This window comes from Danio rerio, chromosome 23 (assembly GCF_049306965.1).
Source record: "Danio rerio strain Tuebingen ecotype United States chromosome 23, GRCz12tu, whole genome shotgun sequence".
Classification (NCBI taxonomy): domain Eukaryota; kingdom Metazoa; phylum Chordata; class Actinopteri; order Cypriniformes; family Danionidae; genus Danio; species Danio rerio.
In genome coordinates, this window is record NC_133198.1 from 45,660,001 (window position 1) to 45,679,191 (window position 19,191).

Genomic DNA, 19,191 nt, shown 5'->3' on the forward strand with positions numbered 1-19,191 from the left:
GAACTGTAAGGAGATCATAGAGGGCTTAGCTAAAGTGCTGAAGAAACACACAGGTACTAGAGGGATTTATTTTCTAAATGATGAGTCTATTAATTAGTACTGGTAAATTAATGTGCTTGTCTGCTTTAGGTTTAAGGAATATCTTGCCTATCACAACTGCTAAAGTGCCTATAGTGAAGTTTGAACATAGACAGAGCGGACTGGAAGGAGACATCAGCCTCTACAACACCCTGGTCAGATTTTTTTTTAATTATATTTTATTATACATTATGTACACTCACCGGCCACTTTATTAGGTACAGCTTACTAGTACCTGCTTGGACCCCCTTTTGCCTTCAGAACTGTCTTAATCCTCCGTGGCATAGATTCAACAAAGTGCTGGAAATATTCCTCAGAGATTTTGCTCCATATTGACATGATAGCATCACGCAGTTGCTGCAGATTTGTTGGCTGCACATCCATGATGTGAATCTCCCGTTCCACCACATCCCAAAGGTGCTCTATTGGATTGAGATCTGGTGACTGTGAAGCCATTTGAGTACAGTGAACTCATTGTCATGTTCAAGAAACCAGTCTGAGATGATTCACGCTTTATGATATGGCGTGTTATCCTGCTGGAAGTAGCCATCAGAAGATGGGTACGCTGTGGTCATAAAGGGATGGACATGATCAGCAACAATACATGTAGTCATGAATACAGCCTGCTCAGGTAGGCTGTGGCGTTGACAGAATGCTCAATTGGTACTAATGGGCCCAAAGTGTGCCAAATAAATATCCTCCACACTATTACACCACCACCACCAGCCTGAACCATTCATACAAGGCACGATGGATCCATTCTTTCATGTTGTTGATGCCAAATTCTGACCCGACCATCTGAATTGTAGTCTCAGTTTCCTGTACTTAGCTGACTTGGCACCCGGTGTGGTCTTCTGCTGCTGTAGCCCATCCGCCCCCAGGTTGGATGTGTTGTGCATTCAGAGATGGTCTTCTGCAGACCTAGCTTGTAACGAGTGCTTATTTGAGTTACTGTTGCCTTTCTATCAGCTGGAACCAGTCTGGCCAATCTCCTCGGACATCAACAAAGCATTTGCTCCCACAGAACTGCCGCTCACTGGATATTTTCTTTTTTTCATACCATTCTCTGTAACCCTAGAGATGGTTGTGCGTGAAAATCCAGTAGATCAGCAGTTTCTGAAATACTCAGACCAGCCCGTCTGGCACCAACAACCATGCCACATTCAAAATCACTTAAATCACCTTTCTTCCCCATTCTGATGCTCGGTTTGAACTGCAGCAGATTGTCTTGACCATGTCTACATGCCAAAATGCATTGAGTTGTTGCCATGTGATTGGCTGATTAGAAATTTGCGTTAACAAGCTGTTGTGCACCTAATAAAGTGGCCGGTAGGTGGATATAGAAATGTATTTAAGAAATGAAATTATTTGTGATTTTTAAAGCTATATAAACTTTTAAATTAGTTTTATTTATTTATTGTTTTTATTTATTTACTTATAAAAAAATTTTTTTTAGGCCCAGCACAACACAAGGATGCTGGCCACATATGCTGCTATAGATCCTCGTGTGCAGTATCTGGGCTACACTATGAAAGTATTTGCCAAGGTAAGACTTGATATTTTTGTTGTTTTTATCATAATATTTACAAATTTTCCAGCTAATAGAGTTCAAACATGTGCATTCCGACTTAAATCACATCAGTGCTAAAGTAACGTATCATGTATATACGAGTAGCTGATAAGTGACATGGATGTAATCGTTTTATTCCTATGGCTAATTTTATCTTTAGTAGTCTTTATATTTATACATACAATCTTAAATTCAGCAAGTATGTATTAAGCTGATTTAAAGTGACGTTTAAGGGCATTTATAATATAATAATTTAATATAATAATTTTAATATATAAAAATTCTGCAAGCATATGAAGTATGGCATTATTAATAATAATAATAATAGAAATAAAAATGGTTCTTCAAATCAGTATATTAGATTTTTTTTCTGAAGAGTCATGTGACACAGAAGACTGGATAATAATGCTGAAAATGTGGCTTTTAATCACTGGAATAAACAAAATTATAGAAAACACACAGAAAACATTTCTCAAATCTAATAATGTTTGACTGTATTATTCAGTTTCCTCTATTTTGATCAAATAAATAAATTCCTATTATACCTATACTAATAATTATATAAATACTTAAGTAAAATAAGTCAAATACTTTTAATTATTATTATTATTATTATTATTATTATTATTATTGTTACTATTATTATTACTATTACTATCATTATTAACACGTATCTCGTTTAGTAAGATTTGAAGTATAAACGTATTATAACACTATTGTTAAACCAAGTGCATAACGTTAGTGGTCTTTAATTCATTTTACCCTTAAGACAAATGACTGAAAATAAACATGTTTGTTTTTCAGCGCTGTGATATTGGCGATGCCTCCAGAGGGAGTCTCTCCTCTTATGCTTACATCCTCATGGTGCTCTATTTCCTCCAGCAGAGACAACCACCAGTCATTCCCGTCTTACAAGAGGTACAAAACCATTCAAAGAGTGTTAGTTAACAATATTCACATTAATTTTTCACATTTGCTGCTCTTTCAATATCATGTGTGCATATCTGTTAACACAGTCCATTGGGCTGCACTATAATTATTACAGCTATTAATCACAATTTGAGATGTGCAATATTAATGCACATATATGTATGTCGATAATGGCTTAAAATGAAAAAAAAATTTAAAACACAGGCTGATATATTGCACACTGGTTCAATAATAGGCATACTCAGGATGTGTTTTAATAATTTACCTTCCTTTTTTAAGTTTGTCAACATTTATATTAAACTTACCATGTATTTGGGACTCTTATTTTGAAAACCAGAGATGCCGTGAAGTCAAAGCTAACTGATCCTGTTTGTTTTGTGTTATGAAGCAATGACTTTAGAACTCGTCAGAATGCAAAATGCAGGATATACAGATTATAAATGTATTCAGCGCATCTCCAGAGAGACATGAGATATATTTATTTGTATATTTAGTTTAATTACTGTGTTTATTGTGAAATTTAATAGATATATTTGTTATTTGACATGAGGTCATTAATATTCATAACCGTTCCAAATATGGTCAATAAAGTGCTTCTGATTCCAAGCTATTTTATGAAGTAATAAATAAGCATATAAAACCATTTCTGGAGATTTTTTACTTGCCTAAGCTACATATCTACTATAGCCCCTTTCACACATACAGACCTTTCCGGAAAATTGCCGGCAATTTTCCGGAAAGGTTGTATGTGTGAACAGGTCCTTTTTGAAAATACCGGTAAATTCGTTCTGGCTTTTTTCCGGAAAGAGAAGTTGTAACATTACCGGCAATTTGCCGGAATGCTGCGCTGTGTGAACGCAAAAGGAAGATTACCGTAATAAGCGCGTGCACGTCTAGAACGTGCTGACGTGAGACGTCTGCTTTAGCCAATCACAACAGTCAGACGCATTTACGTCCGCGCGGTTTGTGAGAATAAAAACCTTTGAATATTTTTCCAGACACATTTAGCTGCTAGAAGTTAGTCAGATCACGTTTATATGTTCTTCTTTATGCCAACTGTGTAAATAATCATCGATGAGATGCTTATGATAAGCCGTTGTTTGTTTACCTTCAAGCTTTGCGTGTGCCTGTGAGCGCCTGCACACGCAAATATTATGAACATCTCGACATGCGAAAGTGATCCTGCGAAAGTTGTTCACAATATTGATCATCCACAGAGTTTGTAATTTAGGCAAATGTTTACAAATACAAGCGCAGCCGTTAAAGCTCATTTGTGGTGAATGATGTCAGAATTTACCGGTATTTTGGAATGGATGTGTGAATGCTCTTTTCCGGAAAATTTCCGTAACGTCCTCGCCTGTGTGAACAGCACTTTTTTGAACATACCGGTAAAGTCGTTCCGGAAATTTTCCAGATATTTACCGGTATCACTGTGTGAAAGGGGCTTATGTTAATATCAGAGAACAAGTTACCTTATTGAATCATTTCAGTATATGACACCTTTAAATGGTTAGTTCACCCAGAAAAATAAAAATACTGTTAATAATTTATTCACCCTCATGTTGTTCAAATCCCCTGAGATTTTCGTTCATTTTCAGAACACAAATTTAGAAATCTTAGTTGAAATCTGAGAGCTCCCTCATCCTCCATAGACAGGCAACGATTCAAAGATGTTCAGAGTCCAGAAAAGAAACCAAAAGCATTGTCAAAACATTCCATGTGATTTCAGTTGTTCAGTTTTAATCGTATAAATCTTTCTTCCTTGATAAGGGAGTTTTGGTTAAATGTGCTATAAAAATGAGAAATGTCTTCTAACAAATGTTGTATTATTGATCTCTTTGTTGTTAAGAAGTTTAGAAAAGTGGCTTAATGGATATTAGATAAAATTAATTTTATTTTGGATAAAATAAAAAATCCAATATTTTGCGTCATTTATCCCAATTTTCTTTTTAGCCTTAGTAGTACCCTTATAATGCATAAAATGGTGCAATTTTTATTTTCCCAACCGCTTGTGTTGCTAATAATAGTTTCCGTGACTAAGGCCGTACTCACACTATGTACAGCTGCCTCTAACCGGGCCAAAGCACGCTTGTGGAGCACAGTGGAGATTTCTCTTGTTATATCGTTTCAGTCGTTTGATATGCAGTGACATGCAGTCAAATATTTCGCCAAACAGTCCCTAGGGATGCGGTGACACGCAGTCAGATATTTCGCCGAACAGATCCAACACTTTTGGCGCTCATAAACAATCATAAAGCTCTCGCGCTGCAGGAATGAGGAGGTCTGCTGAAGGTGCGCAGCTGTCATGCTGTGTGGGGTTTGCGTCTTTAATAAACTACGGCAGTTTGCGTTCATTGTACAGTAGAATGATTAATAAATCCATATGAAACAGCCCCTTAAAAGTCACGTCTCGCTTTCAGTTTCAAGCTTTGGCGCGTTTTGCACTCACACACAAGCGTACCGCGCCAAAGCCCAAGTGAACCGCGCTCAGGCACACCTCTTCCAACAGGGCCAGGGCCGGCCAAGTGAACCGTGCTTGAGCCCGATTCAGCGCACTCACACTTCTCAAACGATCCGGGAAACGGGCCTGGGCATGGTACGGATGGCATAGTGTGAGTGCGCCCTAATGGTCATGATGGTGTTTCTCCTGCAGATTTTTGATGGAAACACGACTCCTCAGAGAATGGTAGATGGCTGGAACGCTTTCTTCTTCGATGACCTCGATGAGCTGGTAAGCAGGATTGGTAAATTAACGTATATTTAAAATGTTAATAATTACTATTCACTAAATATATGAAGAATAATAATTGTAAAGTTTTTGTAATGATTCTAAACTTATATATTATTATTATTATCATTATCATCATCATTATTATACATATAGTATGCTAGTATATATTTATTCTCTCCAAAATAGAAACATTGCAATATTTGGTAACACTTTATTTTATAGTTTCCTTGTTCAATGTTTTATTTACATACTATAGTAATTACAATTAATTGTTTACACTAATCTAACACTAATCCTAATCCAGGGGTGTCCAAACTTGGTCCTGGAGGGCCAAAGCGGCGTAGTGTAGCTCTAACTTGCTTCAACAAACCTGCCAGGAAGTTCCCAGTATATCTAGTAAGAGCTTGATTAGCTGGTACAGGTGTGTTTGATTAGGATTGGAGCTAAACTCTCCAGTACACCGGCCCTCCAGGACCGAGTTTGGACACCCCGGTCCTAATCCATCTAACCTTATAGTGAGTAAATGTAGTTAAATAATATTGCTCAGTACTTAAATGAACAATTGTAACAATGGTTGATTAAAATGGTGTAAGCAAAGATATATGAATAAAAATATTAGTAGGTTTGCAATATTATAATATTAAACAAACAGGTTTGTTAACTAATGAAAACCTAAAAAATTATAAAAAATATTTGAATAAAAAAAAAAATGTTAAAATGGAGTTTCTATTTTTGTTGATTTTGTTAATAGGAATAAAATGTATAAATACATGTTTCAGATGATCAAACTCCACATGTTTGCGATAAACATGTCACATTTTCTATGTCATACGCTCCTTGGGACAGTGATCCGCCACTGTTGTCTTGTTTGCATTAACTTGTATGAAATGCACTTCCGCAAATACTTAATTCCGCATTTAATGTGAACCCAACATTGCCTCTTATCTTATCACCTGTTGGTTTATCGCAGTGGTTTCTGCATTTTCATTTATTCATTCATTTTCTTTTTGGCTTAGTCCTTTTATTAAACTGGGCTCACCACAGCGGAATGAACCGCCAACTTATCCAGCATATGTTTTACACAGCGGATGCCCTTCTAGCCGCAACACATCACTGGGAAACATCCATACACTAATTTTCACACACACACACACACACACACACACACACACACACACACACACACACACACACACACACACACACTCAATTTTAGCATACCCAATTTACCTATACCATGTCTGGACTTGTGGGGGAAACCAGAGCACCCGGAGGAAACCCACGCCAACACTGGTAGAACATACAAACTACACACAGAAATGCCAACTGACCCAGCTGAGACTCGAACCAGTGACCTTCTAGCTGTTAGGCGAACATGCTACCAACTGCGCCACTGCGTCCACCTGGGTTTTTGCATTTTTATGTGGAATTCTGTTTTAAAATGAAGGTTGGGAAAACTGTTCATAAAAATACCTGTGTACGTGTGGATATGGCCTTAGCATCTTCATACTTTAAAGATGCTCAATTACGTGTGTGTGAGTGAAATTTATTGCATTTAGATCTTTTGACTATTCATGTTTTATTATTTTTTAGTTCCTAACTGTGTGTTTTTTATGTGCAGCGGCGGCGTCTCCCAGAGCTCCATCAGAATAGAGAGACAGTCGGGGAGCTTTGGCTGGGCCTGCTGCGCTTCTACACCGAAGAGTTTGATTTTAAAGAGCATGTGATCTCCATCCGGCAGCGCAAACGCCTCACCACCTTCGAGAAGCAGTGGACGTCCAAATGCATCGCAATCGAAGGTCTGAAACATTCCATATATATATATATATATATATATATATATATATATATATATATATATATATATATATATATATATATATATATATATATATATATATATATATATATGATGTGTATATATATATATATATATATATATATATATATATATATATATATATATGATGTRTATATATATATATATATATATATATATATATATATATATATATATATATGATGTATATATTTATATATAAGATGAGACGTATATTAAAGTTTTACGTGCACTTAACATGTCCGGTTTTAGTGCTTATTATTTTTGTTTTCTTTTATCAGATCCCTTTGACTTGAATCATAATCTTGGTGCTGGTGTTTCTCGCAAAAGTAAGCACAAAAAATTCCACATCTTTCAGCATTTGTTCCTGGCCTGTGGTGCAGTTCTCCTAAACTAAAGTGTGATTTTTGTCAATCTCAGTGACCAACTTCATCATGAAGGCCTTCATCAACGGCAGGAAGCTCTTCGGCACCCCGTTTTACCCTCAGCCTGGAACAGAGGCCGTGAGTTATAGTAAAGCTGCTGTCAACCTGCATTCATATCTCTGATGTACACTATTTATAATTGTATTTTTCTCTTTTATGTGTTAGGATTACTTCTTTGACTCAAAGGTGCTGACGGACGGTGAACTGGCTCCTAATGATCGCTGCTGCCGGATCTGTGGGAAGATCGGTCACTACATGAAGGACTGTCCTAAGAGACGCAGGTGCGCTAACTTTTACATGTGCAAATGCTGATGTTGGCATCATACTGAGGACTATAACTTTTATACAATGTCTTAAGATGCCTGCCTGCATTTTACTTAGATGGGATTTTCTTTAGGAGAAACTCTTAACACTATATCACACATATATAAGCCAAAAATATTATATATGTACTACACTACCCGACAAAAGTCTTGTCGCCTATCTAAGTTTTAGGAACAACTAATAATAACTTGACTTCTAGTTGATCATTTAGTATCAGAAGTGGCTTATATAAAAGGCAAGGACTCCCAGAGTTCATCAAGATTCTTTGGATTCATCCTCATTGTCTCCTCCTTCTTATTACCCCAGACATGCTTAATAATGTTCATATTTGGTGACTGGGCTGGCCAATCCTGGAGCACCTTGATCAACTTTGCTTTCAGGAACATGATGTGGAGGCTAAAGTATGAGAGGGAGCGCTATCCTGCTGAAGAATTTGACCTCTCCTGTGGTTTGTAATGTGAATGGCAGCACAAATGTCTTGATACCTCGGGCTGTTGATGTTGCCATCCACTCTGCAGATCTCTCACACGCCCTCAGACTGATTTCTGTGAGAATCTTGGGTTCTTGCTGGTTCCAGTAGGTCTTCTTCAGTATTTGTGATGATTGGGATGCAGTTCAACAGATGATTCATCTGAAATATCTACCTTCAGCCACTTTTCCAAATGATCAACTAGAAGACTTTGGTTAGGTAGTGTACATGCTGAGTTCAGAAGTTAGAATCAGCCGAGGTGACGGTACAGCAACCAGTGAGACCTAGCTGTCACTCAAGTGGCCACAACTTTAATCATGTAGAATTTTAAGGCTTAACATCAATTAAACGGATGAGTAAATAAAAATTCACCCCCTCACAGTTGTCATGAAGGGTAATATTAGTTATGGTTGGAAAAGCCATGCGCTGATGCTTCAGAAAAGGAATATCTTTTTAAACACTAGTACTATTACTTGTTAAAGCCGAAATGTATTGCAGCGTAAGTGCTGAGCTGTTTCTTTGTGTTCAGAATGAAGAAGAAGGAGAACGAGCGTGAGGAGGAGGTCAGAGAGGAGGACCGCGAGCCCAGAGAGAGACGATGTTTTCAGTGTGGTGACATGGGACATGTCAGGCGGGACTGTCCCGACTATAAACACCTCCGGCAGAGAGCAGCACCCGGACCTGGTACAGAACTCTACAACTCCACAATCTCAAATACTGTTGAAGAATAAATTATTAGCCCTCAAGAGATTTTAATGGAGAGAAGACCCTTTTCAACACATTTTATACATAATAGTTTTAATAACTTATTTATGTAAGCTGATTTATTTTATTTTTGTCATGATGGCAACACATAATATTTGACTAGATATTTTTAAGACACTAGTTTGTAGCTTCGAGTGACATTAAAAGGTTAATTAGGCAAGTTAGGGTGATTAGGCAAGTTTTTGTTTAACAGTGGTTTGTTCTGGAGACAATTCAAAACAAATATTGCTTAAGGGGGCTAATATTAATATTGCTAATAATATTAATAACAGCTTTTATTCTAGCCGAAATAAAACAAATAAGACTTTATCCAGAAGAAAAAAAATATTATCAGACATACTGTGAAAATGCCCTTGCTCTGTTAAACACCATTTGGGAAATATTTAAAAAAGAAAATAAAATCACTAGAGGATGATTCATTTTGACTTTAACTGTATATATATTTTCCTAGACATTTAAAAAAATATATTGTAGGGTTTTAAGTGTTTGTTTTTAATGCAATTTATCAGTGTCTTCAATTACAGTTACAGTTACACATATTTGTTTGAATTATTTATCTAAAATACTGTATTTTCTATTTCAAACTATATTTATTTTCGAACTAAGTACTAAATTATATACACTATAATAACTTTTGATTATAAATTAAGTTATTTAATACAAATGTAATTTTTCGAATAGGTAAAATATTTTTTAAAGATCAAATTAAGTTGATGCTAATTACAGGAGACTTCAGTAGTCAGCAGTTGCGTGTTCAATGCTGATGTTAGTATGTAAATGGTAAAGTCTTGACTGTCCTGTAGAGGGCAGCATATCCACGTCTGCACATAAGCAGTGTTTGTGACTGATTTGTGTGCAGTTCCTCATATGGTGCGGGCGATGGCGAGCTCTCAGTCCATCCCCATTCCTCAAGCTGCTTCAGTCCAGGAGCGAGTTGGACGGAACAGACAACCCTCTGAATGTGTAAGAAGCAAAACACCTTTCTTTCTTTCTTTCCTCTTTCTTTCATCCTTTTCTTTCTTTCTGCCTTTTCTTTTTACCTTTCTCTGCTTTCTACCTTTTTCTTTCTCTTCTTCTATCTCTTCGTCTGCCTTTTTCTTTTTTTCTTTCTACCTTTCTCTTCTACTTTTCTCTTTCTCTTTCTTTCTTTCTTTCTTTCTTTCTTTCTTTCTTTCTTTCTTTCTTTCTTTCTTTCTTTCTTTCTTTCTTTCTTTTCTTCTTTTTTTCTTCTTTCTAGCTTTCTTTTTCTTACACCTTTTATTTTTTTACTTTCTTTCTATCTACCTTTTTTCTCTGCCTTTTTTATCTTTTTTGTTTTTCTTTTTTCTTTATACATTTCTTTCTTTCTTTCTAGCTTTCTTTTTTCTAGCTTTCTTTTTCTTACAATTTTTACATTTTCTTCTTCCTAGCTTTTTTCTCTGCTTTACCTTTTTTCTTTTTTGTTTCTTTTTTCCTTTGTTTGTTATTTCCTGATTTTTCCTAGTCTTTTTTATCTTTTCTCTCATTTTTTTCTTTCTATTCTTTATACTTGTTTCATTCCTTTCTTTCTTCCTTTCGTTCTACCCTTCACTTCTTATTGTCTTTTTCTTTTTTCTAGCTTTTTTTTACCGTTTAATTCTTTATTCCTTTTTTCTTTTTCTTTCATCTTTCTACCTTTTTATATTTCTGTCTACCTTTTTTCTTAGTCTTCTTTCTGTGTTTTTTCTTTCTAACTTTGTTCCTCTTTCTACTTTTCTGTTATTAAAGATAAAATGAAGACTTTAAATAGTAATTTCAATGTAAACTATTTAATAATGTGTTATTAATAAAAAATTGTTTACTAAATATAAAAAATACGAAATCAAAATGTTTTTGTTAAGTTTTACAAACTATACAACAAATATATATATATATATATATATATATATATATATATATATATATATTCCTTTTTTATTTATTATTTTAAATGTTTAATAAAGTTTAATTTAAACATTTCAAGATAGATGGACGGATGGATCGATGGATGGATAGATAGATGGATAGATAGATGGATGGATGGATAGATTGGATGGATAGATTGGATGGATGGATGAGCATACACACAGATTTGCCTGATATTAGTATAGTAAGAAGGCTTTGGTTTGACTTCATTAGTTTGGGCATGAAATGTATATTTTCTAGTTGTCTTTTTTTGTTTATTCCCAGACCAACTCTTAAATCTCTCTCTTCTCTCTTCCTCTCTCAGTCTGATACACGTCAGACTCCTCCATATTCTCCTCAAGCGTCTCCGTACAGCCAGACATCCGTGTCTCCGCAGAACACCAAGCCTTCATCATCATCATCATCATCCTCCTCCACCAAACCCTCCCAGCCACCGCAGGTTCCCCAAGTGCAGCTGCCCCTTTTCAGCTTCCCTCACTCTCACCCGGGCCAATATCACGCGGGTCTGTCAGCGCTGGGTCTCCTGCCCGCTCAACCGCCGCTCGCCTCGGGCTCCTGGCCCATTCACGGCCCCCTCGTCCAGCCCACCGCCTCACAGCACTCCAAATTCACCGTCCAGGGTGGAGGAGGTGGCAGTGGAGGAGGGCAGGCGGTCAATCTGAATGATCCCAGTATTATTTTTGCTCAGCCGGCAGCGGCGGCAGGACGGGTGGCAGTAGGCCGAGAAAGAGGGCACCCCTGGCACAATCACCATCTGGGTCCAGGGCCACTTGTGGGAAATGGCACCGTGAATAAGCCAGGTACACGCGCATGGATCTCACAGTCACTACTAGAGCTGTTTAAGAAATTGATTATGAGGCTACGAAAATGCATTTCTATTAGGATCTTGCAGGTTTCAAATGGTGGTAATAGAGCGACGTCTACTGTTAAAAATCAGCCTAGAATGTACCATCTGCTGTATTAAAAACTAGCCTAGAGTGCCATCTGCTGTTCAAACTAGCCTAGAGGACAGTCTGCTATTCAAACTAGCCAACAGTCTTGTCGCCTGTTAAAAACTAGCCTAGAATGTACCATCTGCTGCATAAAAACTAGCCTAGAGCACCATCTGCTGTATAAAAACAAGCCTAGAGCCCCATCTGCTGTTAAAACTAGCCTAGAGTTTTGTTGCCTGTAAAAAACTAGCCTAGCATATGTCATCTGCTGTTAAAACTAGCCTAGATTGTAGTCTGCTGTTAAAACTAGCCTAGAGTGCCATCTGCTGTTAAAAACTAGCCTAGAGCACCATCTGCTGTTAAAAACTAGCCTAGAGTGCCATCTGCTGTTAGAGCTAGCCTAGAGCACAGTCTGATGTTAAAAGTTAAAACTAGACTGGAGCGCCGTCTGCTGTTAAAACTAGCCTAGAGTGCCATCTGCTGTCAAAAACTAGCCCAGAGCGCCATCTGCTGTTAGAGCTAGCCCTAGAGCCCCATCTGCTGTTAAAACTGTCCTAAAGCGTTGTGTGCTGTTAAAACTAGCCTAGAGCGCCATCTGCTGTTCCTAACCAGCCTAGAGCACAGTCTGCTGTTCAATACTAGCCTAGAGAGCCATCTACCGTTTAAAAACTAGCCTAGAGCGCCATCTGCTGTTCCTAACTAGCCTAGAGCAGTTTGCTGTTCAAAACTAGCTTAGAGCGACATCTGCCGTTTAAAAACTAGCCTAGAGCGCCATCTGCTGTTAAAATCTAGCATAGCCTGTTAAAAGCTGCTGTTCAAAACTAATCAATTCAAGGGAGTTGTGATGCATTAAAAATTTGTTGAAATGTATATATTACTATTATCTTTAACTTTATGAATCTCTGAACTAAGTCCAGTGTGTGTTTACTGAGAGCAGGTGCTGGTAGAGAGCTCAGGTAAGTTTCACAGGTGTATTGAGTTCACTGGGTGACAGCACTACTTTTACACTGAGCACTGGGACCTGGTTGTGTAAAACGCTGTATAAATCTAATGAAATGGTTTTCAAGCATTCCTTTGTATCCAAAAGAATATGGAAGGTTATTGCTCACCAGATCAAGCCTTCACTATTTGGAAATTAGTGCCCTGTTCTGTTTTTTGTTTTGTTTTGTTTTGTTTTGTTTTGTTTTGTTTTGTTTTGGAGTCTTCAACAAAGTTTACATCCGTTTAGGGTCAAAATCAATTACTTGGTTACTCTCATAATATCCACTGCAGCATCAGCTCTTATCTCTTGGTGTTTGAAACTGTTGGTTCAATGATCTCTCTAAACCCAGCCTTTCTCACAGCTGCCCCTGCTCTGATTGGTCAGATGGCCCAGTCTGCTGGGTTTTGTTGACTACCTACAGCATGTGTTGGATGCTCATTGAGGTATCTGACTTTCAGCTGTTTGTAAACACCACTATATCATCGATAAGGATGATGTCTGTTTTGTTATATCAATTTCAGATCAAGTCCTTATTTTTTTGGGAGAGGTTTTAAAGTAGATTAACTTTGACAGCCGTGCAATTTTTTGCACAAGGTGCAATTATATTATCCAGCACTTAAAAATAGTCTCCTGCACCAATTCCTACACTTACATAAATAGTAGAATCTGTATAATATCACTGCATCTGCTGCAGCTATGTTACGGCAGCAACATTTTTTGATTATTACACCAGAATGAGAGTATAGGTAATAGACAATTCCGCCTAAAAATAACAACTTGTCATTTTCTGTCTTGGTACACAATTTAACTACTGAAGGGTCAAGCTTCAAATAGGAAAATTATTAGAACTCTGGTCGTTTTTGAGCAAGATGCTAATGGTCTAATCTGATTCAATGATCTGTGCTAAGCTAAGCTAAAATCTTTCCCACCAGACCTGGGGCCTCATGTACAAAGACTTGCGTTGAATTCATACTACAACATTGCATACGGACAAAGCTGTAAATGTGCATACACAGTAAAAAAATCAGATGTATGAAGCACTGCGTACGCAGAATCCCACGCATATTCTCTTTATGCATCCTAATTAACGTGAAACTGAGCACACATGCATGAGCGCAAAACCCCTCCCTGCCTCCTCCCCCATATGAATATGGTAATGACTCAACTTTTGGAATGCAAAAAAAATGCAACAATAAAAATAATCATACATCTAAAAATCAGATCAGAGCTACCCTAAAAAGGTAAGTTTGAAATGATGATTTAAACATGCTCAGGGATTCTGGGATAAATAAAGAAGGTGGCACAAAAAATTGTGGTTAAGTGACCATTTAATGAATCTGAGTTCCTGTGCTGGTCGTTATGCTCACTCTTTTTTTTTTTTTTTTTCCTTTTTCCTTCCATCTCAGATCCTAATTTCCCGACTCAGTTTGGTGGTGTGAATCCGGGCTCTCGATCCTGGGATCACGGCGGTGCTGCTCAATATTCCATTTCTCCATCCTTCATGCCCTACCGGCTGCCTCCATACCTGCAGCAGCCCAACAAACCCTTCATCTCACAAGGTGCACCATAAAACATATATTTTAGTGGAAGTGAGAGATTAAATACGGTTAGACACGCTTTTTATAATGAAAACATTTGTGTTCCCCCCAATTTTATTTATAGAGTGTTCCAAAGATGTGTAGATATTACACATTTTAGAGTATTATTGTACAAATTTGACATAGTCAGAGAGAAATGTAAACAAAAATCCAAAATCATTGTGACAATTATTGACACCCAGATATATTTGTTTAATATAATAATAAATAAAACCAAAAATACACCAAAAAAAACAATTGTTTACAAACCAAACTATAAAGGCTGGTTTATGCTTTGTGTCTTGCGCGCTGCCGTGCATTTTAGGATGCTTTCACATCTAGACTTTCGTTTCGAAACCTGTCTCGTTTGGCATATGTGAATCCAGCAATCGCGCTGGCACTAACGGCAAAACAATCGGTCTGAGATTGCCTGAATAAGGTGGTCTCGACTCGATTGAAACAAGCTCTGGAGCGGATCAATTGTAGTGAGAAAGCAATACAATTTGAGCCCGGCTATATCACAGTGTTTTATGCATATGTAATAGACTGATTTGACGCGGCCGCCATTTTCAAAAGCGAAATCGAGGCTGCGGTGGGAAGAAACCCGGAAGTATCATTGGGAGTTACATAGGTACGTTGTGTAGCTGGCTGTATATCTTATCGAAGATAAAGTGACACAAATTTATAATTTCTCCGCCGTACGAGTGACCTGAAGGTCCGTTCTGAATGAATGGTGAATGTAAAAAGGGATATCAGAGCTCATTTTCAGCTAAGTTAAGGGAAATGGCACTAGTTAGCTAATATTTTATTTCCCAAACACACGTTTTAGATGCCATTTATCAAACTCAAGTTAATAAACTGCCTCTTTTACTATATTATACTTGTCATGATACTGAATTAAAAGAAAAAACAACAATTTCCTGTTAACATTTAAGGCACTGTTGATGGCTGTCTTAAAACAGCGCTGATTTGCCATTGTGTTCACGTGCTCAACAGAAATGACTGTGATTGGACAAGAAGGTCATCATTCCACCCTCTGCTGTTTACTGAGCATAAACACAGACAAGCCGAGAAGCCGAGCGATCTGCTTGATGACTCGACATCTTCACGGCTGCTTTGGGCTCCAGTCTCTGTGTATCTAGGTTTGCACTGGGTGAAGAGCGGTAAACTCAGTGCAAACACAGATACACGAAGATTGGAGTGCGAAGCAGTCGTGAAGATCAGTCGAGTCATCCGCGCTCAGCGGCGCTTCAATGTTAGCCGGTTTTAAAACTTTAGTACCAGGACAACACTATTACAGACAACACGAGGGTGTGCTACAGACGACTGCAGTGTTTTATCACTCATCGAGTTACATAGGCTGAAGCATGAAAGCGTCCAAATGGTGTTTAACTGGTGCCATGAACTGAAGCCTTGGAGGACACTTGAGCATATTACTCCTACAGAGATTGCGATGTTGTTTGATGCCTAATTTGGCATCAAAGGGGGCGGACATTTCAGCAAGACGATGATCCAAAACACAGCCAAGGAAACTCATGCTTTCAGAGAAAGAAAATCAAGCTGTAAAATGGCCCAGCCAATCACCTGACCTCAACCCAATAGAAAATACAAAGTAAAGCTCAGATTTGATAGACGAGCCCGAAAGAACCATCACGATTTTGACACTCTGTTCAAAAGCAATGCATGTGACTTCATTCTCCATATGAGAGGCGTCTTTAAGCTGACATCACCAAAAAAGCCTTTTATATAAAGTATTAAACACATTTCTGTAGTTCAGCTCTTTCTCCTTGTGTCATTTCATTATTGCACAACTCATTTTCCAGCGTCTGCTTTAACAGTCTGTCATTTCTGCCCTTGTGCAGGTTCTGTGGTGGCAAATCAACATTACCCTCTTATTCAACACGGTCGACAAGGCAATCTCAACTACATTCAGCAGAAGAAATGAAGAAATGACACTTTATAAACCAATGCCCAAGGTCCTTAGAGGAAAAAAAGACTAACTTTGCATCGTTTGGTCATTTGGAAACTTTTTAAAATGAATTTTATCATTTTTGTACAGTTTTTAATGTGTTCTTTTCCTTTTATTTCTGTGTGTATCATCACAATGATTTTGTGATACAAAATGTCAAATATTTTAATACCCCTATTTTTGAAGGGGTCCAAAAAAGTGTTTTTATTTTACGTGTAAAATAAGGATTTAAATTGTATTCACTTTATTTTTATTAGCTGTATTCCTATTTTGCTTGCATAAGGACAAAGGCTTTAGATAGGAAAATCCAACATAACAACCTGATAAGACAATTATGTAGTGCCAAAAAACTTCCCTATAGCAAACCAAGAAAACAGTCAAAAAAAGAGCAGAAAAAAACTAGAAAAGACCAAAAAAATAAAGAAAAAGCAAACCAACATCTTCTGTGTTGCCTTTTATTTGCTATATCTATTTGTGTGTGTTATCATTGCTTTAGTATGTATACATTATTGCTATGTGAAAAAGTAAGTACCCCTATTGAAGTTTTCCATAATGATAAACTAATAAGGTTCTTGGCAGGTCTTCAATTTTGTAAGATAATACCTCAGATGATTAACTTCATGTGACATCTCCCGCAGTGCCATTATTTAACTCAAGAAATCCTCATTTTCCTTTTTTCGGAATAGATGCGGTTCAGGATTTGCACCAAAATGAATACAGACCATTTTGATGGATGTAAACAAAAACAAAAGCCCCAATGTTTGGCTTTTTTAATTTCCATAGCTTCCGAGAATCCAAAAAGAGCGGTTTTAACATGAAGTTATGATTGAATTGCCTCTTGTTACAGTTATGAAATTTGATAACAAGCAGGACATGTTCATGGGCTAATGGCATCACCACATTACAAATGGTTTTTTTATATTCTAAATTGTCTCTTACAAACGTGTTCATGCTTGCAAAACACACTTTCTGTGGTCAAATTGGTTATTTTGAGGGAATTTGGCAATTTTCAGGTGGTGTAATGATTACTAGATTTGCATTAATTACAGACCCATATGAAAGGGGTGGTTCTTTTTCTTAAAAAGTGGATCTTTTTGCAATTATACGACTCATTTTGTAATTAATTATGAGATTTAAATACATTTTAAGCACTATTTTTCACTGAATTAAACTGCGGTCAAACTAGAGTTTGAGCTTGCGAAATCCTGTCATATGGTGCTGTGAAAAGGGGCGGGCTTAAACAAGATGATTAGACGTCTAAAAAGCGAGCGATTGGTCCATACTTTACATACTTTTCTGTCCAAAGAGGTCATGTTTTGATCTTCGATTAGTCCCATGCCATCAAGTGATGGCACCAAGCTTATACTTTGCAATGCAGTGAACTGCGAAACTTGACGCACAAACTTTCGTTTCCGGTCTGACGCTTTAGCTTGTCGGCAGTGTTGCCAGATACAGCTGACATTTTCCAGCCCAAAACCCACCAAAATGCACCAAAACTATTTAATTATAATTGATTTAAATCAAAATTAACCTAGTTACTTTAACTATTATAATTTTTAGCCATACAGCAACCAACACTAGCAGACACAGAACCACAACATAACCGAATCACATCGAAACACTGCCCCCCTTCTCACCCACCCACTGCACTTAATGTTAATGTTAATGCTACTATGTTTGTTTTTGCTGTTAATTGTGGAAAAAAAATGATCGATAAAAGCGTAATGATGAACTGCTGTAATAAAAGTTAGGTTTCAAAACCGCCCAAATTTTGTCAAGCCCGCCTATGCCTATTTATTTTACCCGCACAATCAAATTTAGAGTAGTCCAATTGGGCGGGAAATCTAATGGTGCGTTCACACCGGACGTGGAATGCGCGTCAAGCGCGAGTGATTTACATGTTAAGTCAATGTAAACGCGCGAATGGCGCTGGGCGAATTGAGCCATTTGCGCATTTGACGCGCTCAACGACCGTTTCGTACGAATCTCTCGAGTTCGAAAATCTGAACTTCAGCGGACATTCGCGCCACATTAACCAATCAGATGCTTGCTCTTGTAGGGGCGTGATTGTGAAGTAGAACCAGTTGATGGTGTCCTGGGGGAAATCCTCCAGGCGACACCGACAACAAGTCATCAAACTGGGCTTGGCTCAGTCAGAAGCACCGCTGAAAGCCTCCGTCATCCAGGTTCAGTTTCTGGAGGAGTTTGTGAGCTCACAGAGCTGGATGCACCTCTGAAGGGATGTAGTGGACTCAGACACGGTCCTAAACGTATCAACGCTGTTTTTCAGTCTTCATAAAGCACATAAACACCATTATTTTCTTAATAAAATCTATGTTAGCTGTTTAGCTATGAGGCTAGAGTCACTGGGCAGACAGAAGCCCTGCCCATCACGCGAATCCGCGTCTGTTTTGAAGTGGATTTGCCGCGTGAATGAAGCGGGGTTTGACGCACGAATGAAGCGAGTAAACTCAAATGTTCACGCGGCTATTTACGCGCGAATAGCGCAACTTATCTGCGCGTACCGCGTCTGGTGTGAACACAGCATAACACTGCTTGTCGGATGGTCATCATAACCACACTTTTTGATTTACTAAAAATATTTGTATTATTTGTTTTATATAATTACAGATATTACAGTAGGCTATTCCACACTGATCTACAGTTATAATCAGA

General features: G+C 37.7%; 1 protein-coding gene across 8 annotated transcripts in view; it reads left to right on the forward strand.

Annotated features, from left to right (window-relative positions):
• Positions 1 to 19,191, forward strand: part of tut4 (terminal uridylyl transferase 4) — a 162,033-nt gene that overhangs the window by 48,852 nt on the left and 93,990 nt on the right. For 2 of the 8 annotated variants that reach the window (XR_012398714.1, XR_001797411.4), the window contains exons 17-30: positions 1 to 53; positions 130 to 233; positions 1,535 to 1,624; positions 2,453 to 2,566; positions 5,232 to 5,309; positions 6,931 to 7,108; positions 7,431 to 7,478; positions 7,570 to 7,652; positions 7,740 to 7,855; positions 8,897 to 9,051; positions 9,992 to 10,095; positions 11,360 to 11,494; positions 14,376 to 14,528; positions 16,409 to 16,952. The exon at positions 1 to 53 is cut by the window's left edge and continues 5 nt beyond it. Coding sequence is in view for 1 of the 8 variants with exons in the window: in XM_001335483.9 (XP_001335519.7) it covers positions 1 to 53; positions 130 to 233; positions 1,535 to 1,624; positions 2,453 to 2,566; positions 5,232 to 5,309; positions 6,931 to 7,108; positions 7,431 to 7,478; positions 7,570 to 7,652; positions 7,740 to 7,855; positions 8,897 to 9,051; positions 9,992 to 10,095; positions 11,360 to 11,855; positions 14,376 to 14,528; positions 16,409 to 16,491 (1,855 nt within the window). In the remaining 7 variants the exon portion in view is untranslated. Of the gene's footprint in view, positions 54 to 129; positions 234 to 1,534; positions 1,625 to 2,452; positions 2,567 to 5,231; positions 5,310 to 6,930; positions 7,109 to 7,430; positions 7,479 to 7,569; positions 7,653 to 7,739; positions 7,856 to 8,896; positions 9,482 to 9,583; positions 10,096 to 11,359; positions 11,856 to 12,924; positions 12,944 to 13,330; positions 13,413 to 14,375; positions 15,178 to 16,408; positions 16,953 to 19,191 lie in introns of those variants that run through there. The other 6 variants (XR_012398710.1, XR_012398711.1, XR_012398712.1 and 3 more) reach the window with 6 other exon arrangements.